The sequence below is a fragment of the Salpingoeca rosetta genome, assembly GCF_000188695.1.
Source record: "Salpingoeca rosetta unplaced genomic scaffold supercont1.8, whole genome shotgun sequence".
Classification (NCBI taxonomy): domain Eukaryota; class Choanoflagellata; order Craspedida; family Salpingoecidae; genus Salpingoeca; species Salpingoeca rosetta.
Genome location: NW_004754926.1, coordinates 1315913 through 1331207, shown reverse-complemented (window position 1 = coordinate 1331207; position 15295 = coordinate 1315913). Strand labels below are relative to the sequence as shown.

General features: G+C 55.8%; 4 protein-coding genes across 4 annotated transcripts; 2 read left to right on the top strand and 2 right to left on the bottom strand.

Moving 5' to 3' along the window:
- Positions 1 to 236: 236 nt before the first annotated feature.
- PTSG_12078 (uncharacterized protein) lies at positions 237 to 2591 on the top strand. The gene is made up of 3 exons (XM_004995437.1): positions 237 to 1457; positions 1735 to 2414; positions 2537 to 2591. Exons 1-2 carry the CDS (start codon positions 494 to 496, stop codon positions 1896 to 1898), a joined length of 1128 nt encoding a protein of 375 aa, XP_004995494.1. The 5' UTR covers positions 237 to 493; the 3' UTR covers positions 1899 to 2414; positions 2537 to 2591.
- Positions 2494 to 6683, bottom strand: PTSG_03766 (camk/mapkapk/mapkapk protein kinase). Its single transcript, XM_004995436.1, has 12 exons — positions 6660 to 6683; positions 6310 to 6462; positions 5827 to 6077; positions 5328 to 5390; positions 5052 to 5167; positions 4685 to 4783; positions 4296 to 4369; positions 3809 to 3972; positions 3338 to 3602; positions 3032 to 3081; positions 2814 to 2892; positions 2494 to 2654 (listed from the first exon to the last, which is right to left on the bottom strand). Exons 1-12 carry the CDS (start codon positions 6672 to 6674, stop codon positions 2598 to 2600), a joined length of 1386 nt encoding a protein of 461 aa, XP_004995493.1. The 5' UTR covers positions 6675 to 6683; the 3' UTR covers positions 2494 to 2597.
- An 882-nt stretch (positions 6684 to 7565) lies between these two features.
- PTSG_03765 (uncharacterized protein) lies at positions 7566 to 12290 on the bottom strand. Its single transcript, XM_004995435.1, has 9 exons — positions 11831 to 12290; positions 10332 to 11511; positions 9935 to 10123; positions 9710 to 9786; positions 9237 to 9473; positions 8943 to 9057; positions 8628 to 8731; positions 8339 to 8398; positions 7566 to 8240 (listed from the first exon to the last, which is right to left on the bottom strand). Exons 1-9 carry the CDS (start codon positions 11879 to 11881, stop codon positions 7755 to 7757), a joined length of 2499 nt encoding a protein of 832 aa, XP_004995492.1. The 5' UTR covers positions 11882 to 12290; the 3' UTR covers positions 7566 to 7754.
- Positions 12291 to 12445: 155 nt separating this feature from the next.
- Positions 12446 to 15271, top strand: PTSG_03764 (retinol dehydrogenase 11). Its single transcript, XM_004995434.1, has 7 exons — positions 12446 to 12601; positions 12805 to 13086; positions 13272 to 13310; positions 13574 to 13636; positions 13995 to 14180; positions 14358 to 14529; positions 14813 to 15271. Exons 1-7 carry the CDS (start codon positions 12503 to 12505, stop codon positions 15019 to 15021), a joined length of 1050 nt encoding a protein of 349 aa, XP_004995491.1. The 5' UTR covers positions 12446 to 12502; the 3' UTR covers positions 15022 to 15271.
- Positions 15272 to 15295: the final 24 nt, after the last annotated feature.

Sequence of the window (15295 nt, the reverse complement as noted above, 5' to 3'; positions counted from 1 at the left end):
GGTGATGTGAGACTCCAAACAAGCAAACACATGCACAAAACAAACAAACAAACACGCACTCACACACACACCTACACACACACACACACACACACACACACACACACACACACACACACACACACACACACACACACACACACACACACACACACACACACACGTCACCAACCAAAACTTTGACAAGCGTTTGAAAGTTGCGCGGCGGGAAATCATTGTGCAATCGTGGCGAAGAGTGTCGCAATCCACCCAAATTCACACATTCTGCGTGTTGTGTCATCAGCGCGAAGATCGCTGCAACAACAACACCCAACAGCAGCAGCCACAGCACTTACGACACGAGCCAACGTTCACGCCCTCACGCATTACCACCACCGCGCAGCAGCCACCGCGCAACCCCTTGCCAGCGAAGCATCCATTCTTCAAGCATTACCTGCTTTGCCACCTTCACCTTCTCTTCTGAACAACAGCACTACATACAAGCAGCAACAGCATGTCAACGGCTGTCACCGTCACAACAACGACAGCGGCACCGTCTGCGTGTGATTACGACACTGCGGGTGCCCTGCTTGAGATGGCCAAGGTAGCACACCAGGCCCGTGTGGCACCTCAGGTTGGAACTGCGTCGACACCCCAACCACCCAAACACCACCACCACGCACCCGCGCCAGCCCAGGCGGTTCCTGTTGGCCTCGGACCAACCTCAACGAAGATGATGTCTTCCCTGCCGCCCCACCAGAACTTGGTGTCACAGCCTGGCTTCATGGGCCAGGCCTATCCCCCGCATATGGCCGCAGCTGGGCTTCAACTTGATGCGCAGGCAGCGTCGTACCTTCACCATCTCCAGTACCTGCACCACTGGCAATCCATGCAACAGCAGCAGCCACAGCCACAGCAGCAGCAGCAGCCACAGCCACAGCAGCAGCAGCCGTCGACCACCCCTGCTGAGACAATGGCGTCCAAGTCGAGCAAACCGCACAAGCGCGATGGCCGCCGTGCAAAGCGGGCGCCGCGGGCAGCGCGCGGTGCTTCAAAGCGTTCAAATCGGATGGCGACGACGGCAACAACAACAGCAACAACAACAACAGCCACCGTTGACGCCGGTACCGCCACTGCATCCACTGCAGCAACGGCACCAATGCCGGACCCTTGCGTTGAGGGCGTCAAGCCCATCTCGAATCCATCAAACTCGCCCGGACCGTCCGTCTCCCCTGCAGAGCCCGCCACGCCAACCCAAGACGTGGCCACCTCTTCTGCCACCACCTCTGCAACACCACCCACGGGCAGCTCGTCCAAGGCGAATCGAAGGCGTAAAACACAGGTGCCGTCACATACGGCTGCAGAGGAGGCCTACCGCCTCAAGCGCGCGCGGAACAACGAGGCAGTGCGTAAATGCCGGATTAAGAAGAAGCAGGAGATGGAAGAGCGAGAGCGTCTGCTCAAGCAGTACGAACAGAGTAAGTGTGCAGCCGTGCATCATGACGCTGCTGACATTGCTGTCGATGGTGGCGTTCACCGAAGCATACTGCGCGTCCATGCGTCCTCTCTCTCTCTCTCTCTGTCTCTCTGTCTCTCTGTCTCTCTCTGTCTCTGTCTCTCTCTCTGTCTCTCTGTCTCTCTGTCTCTCTCTCTGTCTCTCTCTCCCCCCCCCTGTCTCGCGCGTGCTTTCTTCCCACAAGCGAGCAACTGCCCATTAACACAACACAATGGAACGCACACACGCACACTTGACAGAGGTTGAGCTGTTGACGGCGCGGGTACGTCAGCTGGAACAGCAGCTGGACCAGCCTCGCGTGTGCCCCCATTGTGGCACATCGTCCATATGCGACGCAGCACAGCACTCATCGCCCTCGTCTCCCGCCAGTTCAGGCGATGGTCAAAGCGAGCAGCAGGCCTAACTGATCCTCTTTTGTCTCCACACGAACTGCCGATGAAGCCCAACAAAGGGAGAGACGCACGTGGGGAAGGGATATGCGTGAACGCGTCTCGCCCCATCCCCGCCTCTTTCATCTTTTCTCTCCTTCTGCTTCCTGCTTTGCTCCACCGCTTTCTCAACCGCTCTGCGTGCGTGATTTGATGTGTTGTGGCTTTAGTTGGCTGGTTGGTTGGTTGTTTGGTCCATCACCAGCGCTGATTTGAAATGGGGTTCTCCATTTTCAGCCAGTTTCTTCAGGCTTGCTCGTATCAGCCCTGGCCGCCTCGGCTTCCTTCTCGCCTCTCGCCATCTTGAGTTCTTCCTTGCACTTGTGCTGTTGCTGCTGCTTCTTGTTGTCCTTGCATATCCTGACCGCACTTTCGTGCGTGTGCGTATTTGCCCTCTCCCAGCGCCCCTTTCTGCTTTCATGCTAGCAACACCCTCTGTCTAAACAATCCAGATGAGCGGAACACGTGATGGTGAACGATTTGACACAGAAGTGCGTGTGTGTGTGTGTGTGCGTGTGTGCCTGTGTGTGGTTGAATTCCCTGCCTTGCTTCTATCTTCACCTCCACGCACCGATGTGTGTACGTTTATGCGTGCGCGTGGCGTCGGTTACAGAACGGTTAACGTCGAGCAGACACCCCCACGAGATGACAAAGGAATACAAGTCACCAAAGCTTCATTCGTCAATAGACGCGGTCGTGACGGGCGACTCCCAGAAATCACACGTATCAACCTGCCAGCATGAGCGTGTGCATGTGTGTGCGTGTGCGTTAGTGAGTGAGTGAGTGCGTGTGTGTGTGTGCATATGTGAAGGCGGCACCTAGAGAAACGCATGATAACATGCACGTGTGTGTTGCAGAAGCGCCCTGTTGCTTCTTCCACTTGCCCCCACCAGTGTCGTGTCGATGACGTGGGAGTTTGTGTGCATGGTGCCAACACTCGCTTCACGCGCAACTTGGGCAGCCCGTGATCTGCACGACAAAGATGTTCATGTGTGTGAGTGGAGGGATGCACGCAAAGATCACAGCTTGGCAGCAAACAACAGCATATCCCACAACGCACATCACAGCACAGCATGACGACACGCGAGGAGCAAAATGAGCAACGCACTTTGCTGGCAGACTGAGGCGGTCTTGTGACGATTGGCGGGAGGGCGGTTGCTGTCGAACGCATGACGCAAAGCGCACATTCGGTTGGCGAAAGCAATACGGGACCACTCACACACGTGGCGATATGCGATCGGTGACGCGCACTCAACCAACCAGCCAGCCAAACAAACAAACACAAACAAACAAACAAGCAAACGAGAACAAAAAATGCACAAACGAACAAGTAGACACACACACACACACACACAAACACAAACACACGAACAAACAAACAAACACGCACACACCACACACAAACACAACGTACAGTGCTTGCTGCCATGGTGACGAATGGCGCCTTTGGGGTATGAAGCGTTCGACGTCGCTGCTGTCTCCGCTGCGTAATGCCACCATCGCCACTATCACCACCTTCACTACACTCATTCACATGATGAGCATCACCATCATCGCCACCATCGTCATCACCCCTGGCAACACGCGCGTCTCCAACCAACGCACCGCCCTCGCCTTGCCCTTGCTCCTCTCTCCAAATGCTCGGCCGTCTCAGCGGTGCGCCGAGGCGCTCAACAGCACTGCAAAGCACGTGCATGAATGGGGTGGGGTGAACGCACGAACGTGTGCAAGGTGCGGATGCGTGCGTGCATGCATGCGTGCGTGCGTGTGGGCCTGTGTGTGTCTGTATATGTGTCGACGTGCATGTAGTTTGTGATATCGGTGGCTGCTTGGCTACAAAGCAATAGAATCAACACAGAACGTGAACAGCGGGACAACTGCGCACCTGAGCGTGGCGTTGTTGAGGGTGTCAGGATCGCAAAGCCAGGGGTGGTCGAGCAGCCGTGCAGTTGTCGGGCGCAGTCGCGGCGGTGCACAGAGCAGCGTTGACGTGAACGCCTGTGCACGCTGGCTCACATCATCCCACGCCTCCGGTGGGAACGAATAATCCTTGCAAAAGCGATGAGACAGACACGAAGACCAGAAGAGCACGCATGCGTTTATTGAAGGCGGGGCATGTTGTTGGTGTTGGTGTTGGTGTTGGTGCGTGCGTGCGTGTGTGTGTGTGTGTGTGTGTGTGTGTGTGTGTGTGTGTGTGTGTGTGTGTGTGTGTGTGTGTGTGTTTGCGTGTGTGTTTGCGCGTGTGTGTGTGTGTGTTTGCGTGCGTGTGTGTGTGTGTGTGTGGATGAAGGAAGTGAACGTTTGCCATGTGGTGCTGCTATTTGTCTGGTGTGAGTGTGTTATGGGTCCAAGAAATCACCACCGACACACACCTGTATCAGTTTGGAGTGCACGTCCTGCCCCTGGAATGGGAACGTGCCGGAGAGCAGCACATACAGCGTCACGCCTGTGAAAAACATGTGGTGCAGTGAGCACAATACGGTCGTCACCGGGTGACAATGGGCAATGCTTGGAGATGAGCGACACGAGATGAGCGAGAGAGTGAGTGAGTGAGAGACAAAGACAGAGGGATAGAGAGAGAGGGGGGATAGAGAGAGAGAGAGAAAGACAGAGAGAGAGAGAGTGTGTGTGTGTGTGTGACAAAGAGAGAGAGGGATAGACGGAGGGATGCGAATAGGACGCTCACAATGTGTGAGACTGAACGTCCCATGACATAAAAACAGGGAACATAGAAGCCAACATGCCCATTCGCGCAACGAACCGAGAGACCAGATGTCGCACGCCTTTGTGTAGAAGCCGCCACGTCGACTCACGCGCGGGTGATCAATCTGTGTTTCCGGCGCCTGATACTCGGGCGTGCCTGCATGTGCAGCACGCGGTGTGGTGTGTTGGTGTGGAGGCGAAGGGGCAGGGTTGAAGGTATGGGCAGAAAGAGCAGAGCAGGTTCGGTTCGGCAGAGCAAGTAGGGACATTTCAGGGGAGCGTAGCAGTGCAAACGGTCACACGGACGATTATTTCGCATCACGGACACACACACACACACACACACACACACACACACACACACACACACACAGCCATGCACACACACACACATGCTTTCACATACGCATGTGCCCACAACTGACCACACTCGCTGGCCATGCTGTGCCCGCGGTCGAAGTGTGCAAAGGCCATGTCGGTGAGCTTGACGCGTGTTGCGTCGCCATCATGGCACAACAGCACGTTCTCGGGTTTGATGTCACTGTTGGGAGCGTGCAGCGAGCCAGTGGCCGGCAATGTAGGCAGGGTGGCAGAGGTCAGTGTGTGCGTATGTAATAACACGCACAGTAAGCAGAGGGGAGGCGCCGCGTTCACGAGATGCGTTGGGTGAGCAACATGCTTGCCATGATATGAGCACTGACCGGTGGGCGATGTTCAAGGAGTGTATTTTATCCACGCACTCAACAACCTGACGAAACAGGTTGCTGCAATTGAGGATAGTTGGGCGTCGAAGGTGCGACAGGAAAAGAATGACGTGAGCAGCCCACAGGCGTGAAGAAGCCGTGGACGTATTTGAGAGCTGTGACCCGATGTGTACTTCGAGGGGGGGAGCGAGAGAAAGAACGAGAGGCATTGCGAGACATGGAAGGAGAGATGCTCTCACACGCGAGGATGCCACGCAGCACGCAAACACACAATCACACGTGTCCACCCACAAGCACACACACACGCACACAATCACACACAATCACACACAATCACACACAATCACACACGCACACGCACAACGCACGTTCACATTTACACAAACACACACGCACATGTGCACAAAATCACACGTGTCCACCCACAAGCACACACACACGCACACAATCACACAGTCACACATGTGCACACACACATTCACATTCGCATACACACCTGACAACGCGTTCTGTGTACTGAAAGCCGAGCTGTCGAGCGTGGTCAAATAGTGTGCCACCGTTCATGTACTCGAGAATGATGAGGTGAAAACGAACTGGCTTGTGCGGGTTGTCAGCAAAGTATACGTCGTTCTCATAGGCAGCAATGAGCCGCGTCACGTGGTCAGGACAGTGCACGGTGCAGTAGTGGAGCATGAAGATTTCGTGCAAGCTCACGTCCGATTTGGGCATATACTTGAGGACCCCGAGCTGCAGTGTCAGAGTGGTGTGCCAAGCAACATGAATGAGCACACGTGAGTGAGTGAGAAGCTGCAGCAGTAGACGCTCTTCACTCGCGATGCTAAGACAACGCCCTCGCTGCTCATTGTCACGACAGCAAGGGTGTTGAGTGGCTGTGATGTGACGTAAACGTCAGCTCACGCTTGCATCATCCCACAAGCATCACATCCCGCTCCCACACTTTGTCGTGTCAGCAAGCCACCTCGTGTGTTCGCCGGTGGCGGCAAGTGACGACGTTACGCCCGGCACCGAGCGGGTGTGCCCAATCCACAATAAAGTCGTCCTCCACCCTGCGCCTCAGCACCACTGGCGCGGGAGTGTCGTCTGGGTATGACTGCTCTTCCTCCAGCCCATTCTGAACGAGGCAGTTGCATGCATTTGCGTGAGAAAAACAGCGTAACAAGACGGCTCTATGCACGTGTGCATGAATGTCACGAGTGTTCTTGGCACTGCGGTTAGGGCACATGATGCATGCGTGTTGTCATGGTGGTGATGCGTGTCGTCATGGATGTTGGTTCAAGTCATGTTGTTCAAGCAGTGGGCGGCGCGCACCTCCGAGATCATCATCGTCGTCTTGTTTGGAGAAAACTGGGGGCATGTCGCTATAATTTTCTACAACCGCGACTGGTTGCTGGCTGTTGCGACAAGCAAGAAGGCACAAGACAACAAACGAACGACTGGCTGGACTGCCTCTGCACACACACACGCACACACACACACACACACAATATCGCGCACCCCCTCTCCTCCCTCTCTCCCTCTCTCCCTCTCTCCCTCTCTCCCTCTCTCCCTCTCGCTCTCCCTCCCGTTCTCTGTCTCTGTCTCTTTCTCTCACACATTCACTCACAAACACACACACGTAACACACACACACACACGCACACGTAACACTCACACACATACACACACCTAACAATGTGGTGGATTCGAGTGCTGGGGGCCGTCGGACCGCTGCGGGTGGTAGTGACGCGGGCAACAAAGGTACTGTTGCTGCCAGGGACCATCCTCATTGGGTTTCTCGGAACACAGGCGGAGGAGTACTTTCGAAAGGACAAGATGCTGGAGGACACGAGCCAACCCCCTGCATGGCAGCGACGAAGCAACCGCGACCTTGAAGAAGACGCATAGGATTGAAGAAGAGAAGGCTTATTATGCTTTGCGTGCGTTTGTGGGGGTTTGTTTGCGAGTCTGTGTCTGTTCGTGTGTTTGTCTATTTGTGTGTTTGTGCCCGTGCTCTTCAGCGCGGCGTTTGTGCTTTATATTTGTGGGATGAGCGTTTTGGGGAACTTGGGGACATCAAGGTGAGCCCCCGTCAGTGTGTGTGTAACGGAATTACAATAAACCCCTTGTTGTTACTTCGTTAACTTCTTTCTGCTTGAGTGTATGCGCACTGATGTGAGTGCCACAAGCCGTGTATCATTCTCATATTGATCCCAATACAGCAAGTTGTCGTGTTCAGTTCAATAGATCTGTACTTTATTTTATGTTAGACATTGTTTGCTTGGAGCCAAGTGGCGAGCACGCGCATACGCAGACACACACACACACACGCACACGTGCAAAGCGATGCATGTGCAAGGAAGGACACGCACACACACACGTTGACACACACACACACACACACACATGACGGGCAGTATTCTGGCGTCAGTGTGAACCTGCAGCGCGAACCAGCAGTGCGTCGTCATCATCCGTGTCGTCGTCTTCATCATCATCGCCTTCGTTGTCGCTGCTGGCGCTGCTGCTCGCTGTGCTGCTCAGGGCACTGGCACGCTGTCTCACCAGCGCCCCTCGTTGCTTGAGGCCACTTGCCCCACAACTGCTTCCATCATGGCAGAAACCAACTGCGATGGCGCGCGCAGGTGCTGTCGAGACCGCCGATGCTGTCGCTGCCACGCCCACACCTTCCTCGCTCGCGTCCGGTTGGCTGAAAGCAGCCTGCACCTCTTCGTCAAGCGCACTGTTGGCAGCGCCATCCCCACCGCCAACAACACCGCACGCAGCGACGCGCTTGACTGGAGGCGTGCTTCTGACGAGTACTGTGCTGGTTGTCGGCAGACCAGGCTCCCTGCTGTTGGCGGGCGGACAAGCCTGCGGCTCTTGCCGAAACGCAGTCTTCACAAGGGCCTGTGCCTGTGTGAAGGAGGGCGTGATACAAGGTGAGTCAGAGCGCTCACTACTTGCCCTGCACCCACCCACTCTTACACACACACACACACACACACGCACACCTTGCGGAGGGTTGTGGCAGTGCTGATCCAAGTGACGCAGTGCACGCGCCCTGGCTCATCCTGACAAGCACAACAGAAACACAAACATGTGAGGGGAAAGGCTTGCAGTCACGTGTCACACACACACACACACGCACACACGCACACACGCACACACGCACGCACGCACACACGCACACACACGCACACACACACACACACACACGCACGCACACACACAGAGTGCACACATGCGCACAGTGCGCAACACGGAGACCAGTGAGCATGTGCGGGGATTGCGGTGTCGCACCAGGACGCGGGTGAGGGTGGAAGGAAACGCCTCCTGTTCACTGATGACACGTGCAAAGCAGTGCATCCAGCGCAAACACGTCCTCAAGGCGCACTTGTCAAGCCCTGCAACCGTGCACAAGCAAGGAAGGGTATCATGTGCAGCGTGCGGGCATGATGCGAGCATGAGTGATGAGGGCGACGGTGCGAGGTGATATCGACACACACACACACATACACACATACACACATACACACATACACACAGGCACACACACACACAGGCACACACACACACACACACACACACACACACACTCTCTCTCTCTCTCTCTACCTGTGACGGCGAGGATGTCGATGGGGCGGGTGGCGGAGAGGAGGACGGCGGCGGCGGCCATCTGGCGCGCATCAAAGCGCAGCGCCCACGCATCGGACATGGCCAGCTGCAGCACCTGTTCACGTATCGCGCAGCAGTCGGAGGTGGAGGTGGAAGAGGTGAGAAGGGAAGAACCGATGCCATTCCCTCTGGTTCACACGCATGTGTATGTACACACATGCACACACGTTCACACCTGCCTTCACACACACACACACACACACCTTCACACACCCACACACCCACACCCTCTACCTGGCAGGAGCGGAAGAGCCAGGCCGGGTCGACACAGCTCGGGGCGCTGCCCACTAGCGTGGAAGGGTCACCGAGGGCCACGCCAATGAAGAAACGGGTCCAGTGCAGCGGGGTGCTGCGGATCAAACGCCATTTCAACACCGCAGCAAGGTCAAGCTCAAATTGCGCAATGCCCGTTGGCTGACAGGCGCCATCTGTCAGGCGCGATAGCAGACGCAGCGACGGCACACGCGTCTCCTATTTGACGCACGTGTGTGAGTGTGAGTGTATGTGTATGTGTTTGTTTGAGTGTATGTGTGTACAAATGCAAGCGCATGGATACGTGAGTGCGCACGTTTGACACCGTGTTGATGAGTGCTCTTCACTGTCACACAAACACACACACACACACACACACACTCTCTCTCTCTCCCCCCCCCGGGAGGGTGTAGCGAGCATGCGCAGTGGTAATACCACTGCGACAGAAATCGCACCTCAATCTTGGCGGCAAGGCGCAGGCAGGCGCAGGCCAGCAGCTGCATGTTGGCGACCGTCACGGCACCATGGCGCACTGAACACATGCACATTCGCGTGCAGCAGGAATGGCGTGTGAGGCGTGAGCAACAAGTGCACCAACAGCCCACACACACACACACACACACACACACACACACACACACACACACACACACACACACACACACACACACAGCACGCACCTGAGCAGTAGGTGTCAAAGTAGGTGATGGCGAAGAAGAGTGTGTCGAGGGTCATGCGCGCGCGATCGCAGACATCGGCGAGCCAGTGGAACACGCGTGCGCGGAGGCGCGGAGGCATGCAAGGCTGCATCTTGAGAGCATTGATCGACACCTCGCACGAGGCCAGTCGTTGCTCAAGCACACGATAGTCTGCAGCACATGCACACACATGGATACACACACACATGGATGCACACACACACACACAACACATGCAAAGCCAACAGCAGCGAGTGAGCAATACCAGTGCGCCCACGAGACACAGTACACTAAATATCGACAAGTAGAAGACACACGTGCCGACGCGACCACACCAAGTATGCGACGCAGCAAAACCAATCAACAACACCAATCACACATTGTTGGGCTTCAGGAAATTTGATGGCCACCGGGTACAAGGTTGCTGTGTGAGTTGTGGTTGATCGATGGGACGATGCCGAAGGCGCTTGCTTGAGTGGAAACGGCAATAGAGATGCAGACGGCGACGAGGTCGAAGACGGTGATGGTGTTGGAAAGAACACGCTGCGGTTGCCTGCTGACGTGCTGGCAGCGGCGGCTGTCGTGGCGGCAGTGGCGGGATTGGAGGACGACGGCTTGAATGAGGCACCCGAAACCTGCGATGGTGCAGCTTGGGCCGTGCTGACGCTGCTTGCCTTTGTCACACGGCCAGGCTTGTTCTGCAGCGAGAGGGGCTTTGGTGTCTGTGCTCTGGCGAGCGGAACATCGCCCAGGCTGACGCTGCGCTTGTACCGCATGCGCCGGGTGAGCAAGGACGCATCAGCCATACGGACAGTGATCTTGTGGTGTTGCGAGCGTGCGCCTGGTGTTGCTGTTGCTGCTCCTGCTGCTGTCGACGTTGAAGACGATGAAGCTGATGATGCGACTGCCGATGATGCTTCGACTGTTGCTTCTGTTGCTGTTACGGTTGCTGGGGTAGCTGATCCTAGTGTTGGGGTGGTTGCTGGTGTACTTGCAGGAGACGCAGCGAGCCTGCTGTCACCCAAACCGGGCAAGGGGTGCATGCGTGCCTGGACCTTGTGGCGCGGCGTTGTCAACTCCAGCGGCACAAGCGCGAGAGCCGGTGGACGTGGCCGACTGGAGAGTGCAGACACAGACATGTGCGCACGTTTCGGGGTCAAGTCCCCTTCTTCGGTTGTCAAGGCCCGGGTTGTTGCCAATGCAGCTTGTGTGTTTTCTGTAGCAGCAGCAGCTGCTGCTGCTGCTGTTGGCACGCCTGTTGCTCTTCCTGTGGTGCTGGTGCTGGTGCTGGTGGTTATGGTTGTGGGAGGGCCTGGTTGGCGCCAATTCCTGTCGATGCCTAGCCGATCACTCCTGTCGCTTGTACTTCTTCTTGCACTCCTCGTTACGCCGTTGTTGATGGTGTCGTTGTTGTTGTTGTTGGTGGTGGTGGTGGTAGTGTTGTTGGTGGTGGGGCTGTTGTTGTTGTGGTCCGCGCCATCGCTGCTGCGACCGGTGTGGCTGCCTGTGCTAGCTCTTCTGCCGGTGGTTCTGCTTCGTCCAAGACGTGCCTCAAACACCTGAACAAGATGGGGAAGAGAGAGTCGATTGCGGAAATGAGAAAGCGCGCGCAGGGCCGTACACGAGCACGCGCGAATGTGTTATTGTGGTCACAGAGGGAGAGAGGGAGAGAGGGAGAGAGAGAGAGAGAGAGAGAGATGATGGCGCCCACAAAGTATCCAGCAGTTGGATGGCGCCACCTCCGCGACTACTCGCGTGGCAACAACACGAACTTGTCGACAGGCGCGCACATGTGTTATGTTCACACACACACACACACTCTCCCCCCCCCCCTATTGTGTCTGTGCGGCAACACCAGGCCGGCGTGGGCGCGCTCACCTCTCTGATGCTTCGGCGCCTTGGTTTGGTGGTCGGCTTCATCTGGGTCATGATGGTGGCTATGGTCGATAGTGTACCAGTACACCCGTGTCCACTGCTGGGATGAAGAAGGGGGAAGCAAAGATGCGCTGAAGCGGAGGAGGGGGGGAATGTCTGAAGAAGGCACGATCCAGTTGCACGATCGATGAATGTGATAATAATGATGTTGTCTACTCGACAGAAGCCACACTCACAAGCCTGACGATGGACAGAGAAGAAAGAGAGGGAGGAGGGGCGCCAAGCCACTACTACGCATGGGCTTGATATGTGGTGGGATTCTTTCTGGCTTGAGCCGCAGCAAACAAAAACAAATGACTGCCGACTCTGTGGCCTCAATAGATAAAGCGGGCGGGTGCTGTGTTGTGCGTGCTGTGTGTGCTCGTGGTGTGTGTGTCTGGTGGTGTTCCCCGCCTTTTTCCTGGTTCGGCGGCTTTTTGGTTTGCCGTCGTTGTCTTGGCGCGCGCGCCAGTGGCGAGTTTTCCGGACAGCGCAGCGGCGTGGTGTTGTCAGCAGCAGGTGTTGCTTGTGTGCATCGAATCATCTGTAAGGAAACGAAAACCACGCAAGAGCAAAAGGGCAGAAGAACACACACACACGACGGAGCACACTTCGCAGCCACCACGTCGCAGCATCATGTTTGAGGTGTTGATGGAGGTTTTGTTTGGACGGGTGATGGCCTTGGTCTATCACCCCCGCCAGCTGCCCGCAGCAAACGCTGCCGTCAAGGGAAAGGTGCGTCATGTGTGCATCGCGCGCGCGCGCGTGTGTGTGTGTGTGTATTGCACGTGTGCCTTTGCGTTTGTGCATGTCAACCTGAGCACAGTGAGTGGTATTGGAGCACAAAGGTCCCTTATGGTTTCAACCTGTCCCTCCCTCTCACTAGCCCATCTTCACACACACACACTTGTTGTTTTGCTTGTGGACGTGGGGTGAAGGTGTATGTGGTGACAGGAAGCACGAGCGGAATCGGGCTGGAAACAGCAAAGCGGCTGCTGCTCAGTGGAGGCCGCGTGATCATGGCGTGCAGAAACACAAAGAAGGCAGAGGCCCTCTTGCAGGAGTGGGCACAGGAGCACCCTGGCATCGTTGGAGACGTCTTGTACCTGGATCTGGGCAGCATGGCCTCCGTCAGAGAGTTTGCAGAGCAGCTCAAGCAACGCACAGACCACATTGACTGCCTCATCCACAACGCAGGCCTCTTCGACATGGTGTCAGAGGTGTGTATACATTTTCCGCGTGGGTTTTTGCAACTTCTTCACTGGTGGTTCTGTTCCACGTTGTCGTGCGTATGCCGATGTTTGGTCAGGGAATGCAGCGCGCACAGCTGTGAAGCTGTTGCGTGGTGTGGAGTGGTTGCGCTGGCTCACACATCTGTTCACGCACAACATCACCTATCTCGCAGTATCAAACCACAGACGATGACTTTGAGATTCATTTCCAGGTGATTTGAACCTTGCAAGAATACAGGCCAACATGTATGCCGTGCTATCTTGCTTCGCTGCAGCTTGGTGGCCTCCAATTTCACTGATGCTGTTCACACATACACACACACACAAACCAACACACACATACATACATTTATACACACACATGCACACACAAATACATACACATTCACACACACACACACACACAAACACACACTCTCTCTCACCCACTCACTTGATGCTTCGTCACCCTGCACGTGCATGTCTCTTCTTCAAGATCAACTACATTGCCCCGCTACTGCTTACCTCGCTTCTCCTCGACACGCTCGCCAAGGCGCCGGTGCGTGCTGTGTCTTCGTCGTGTGGCAAGTGCTTTCTGCACCTTGACTGCCGAAATCTCTCTCTCTCTCTCTCTCTGTCTGTCTCTCTCTGTCTGTCTGTCTCTGTCTGTCTCTCTCTGTCTGTCTGTCTCTGTCTGTCTCTGTCTGTCTGTCTCTGTCTGTGTGTGTGTGTGTGTATGTCTGTGTATGTCTGTCTGTGCATGTCTGTCTCTCTCTGTCTCTCGTCAGCATTGGCAGCACGTGCTGAGGCCACCTTCACATCCACACGCACGCACGTACACGCATGCAACTCACACACGCACACACACACTCACACATACACACACACACACACACATCGGCGGCAACGTCGTGCAGGCGCCGCGGATTGTGAATGTGTCGTCGTTAGCGCACAAGTTTGTGCAGCCAGCACTTGATGACTGGCAGAGCGAGCGTGATCACAGCCCACTCAAGGCATATGGACGCAGCAAACTGTACCAAGTGATGATGACAAAGGAGCTCCAGAACAGGCTGGCAAAACAGCCACAATACGCCCACATTAAGGTACACAGCCGTCTTGTATGTGTACGTGTGCGTGCATGTGTGTGTGTGCGCGCGCGCGCGCGTGTGTTTGTGTGTGAGTTGTCGTCCTTGTGTGCAGTTGCTGCTGTTGCTTCAAGGAAGCCCGACTCCATCTCATGCCATACACACACACGTACAACCAATCGCACATGCATGCAGGTGTTTGCGGTGCATCCTGGGACGGTTGTGACGGATGTGGCGCGGTCGCTGCCGCCTGTTGTTGTGTGGGCGTACAAGAACCTGGCGAGTCTTGTCATGATGGACTCCCACACAGGTTCCGACACAACCGTGCACGTGGCAACAGACCCGGCCCTGGACAAGCGATTTGGAGGTGCTTCTGCTGTTGCCATTGCTTGCGCTCAAGTTTGCTTAAGTCGTGTGCGTGCTTGCCTGCCTGCCTGTCTGCCTATCTATCTGCCCGTCTGGCTGGTTGGCTGGTTGGCTGGTTGGCTGGCTGTGTGTGCGTATCCACTTGCCCACTTGTCTGTGTCGATCTGTACGAGAGAGTGACGTTGCTGCCACAACTTGCGCGAGCACCTCACCTCCCACCCTCCCTCCAATTCACCCCCACCGCCATTCACCCTCACCGCACGGCGGTGCTGGTGTGCATGCAGGCGACTACTTTGCGAATTGCGTCACGGCCGAGCCGCACGCAGCGGTGCGCGACCAGCAGCTGCGACGCGATTTGTGGACCAAGACCGAGGACACGCTTGGACGACCCATCATCCCGACCAAGCAGACGGGCACTGCTGCAAACGGCCACCACGACGAAGCACAGCAGCAACAGCAGCAACAGCAGCAACAGCAGCAACAGCAGCAATAGCAGCAGCAGCAGGAATGTTGGCTGGGGTCCATTTGGGGACTGGTGTTAGGGATGTGGTTTGTGGTGGCCGTGTGCTGTGCGTTACGCTAACTCCGTGGTGTAACATGATGTGACGGATGCGAGTGACACTGTGATGGCGACATGACGCCCTTTTCATTTGTTGTGCAATTTAATTTCAACCACTGACTGGCAATATAACAGTTGACAGCCGTCCATGGTGATCGCCTCAAACCAATGTGGCCTGGAGCTGTTCCTACCAACACATGTACAGCAA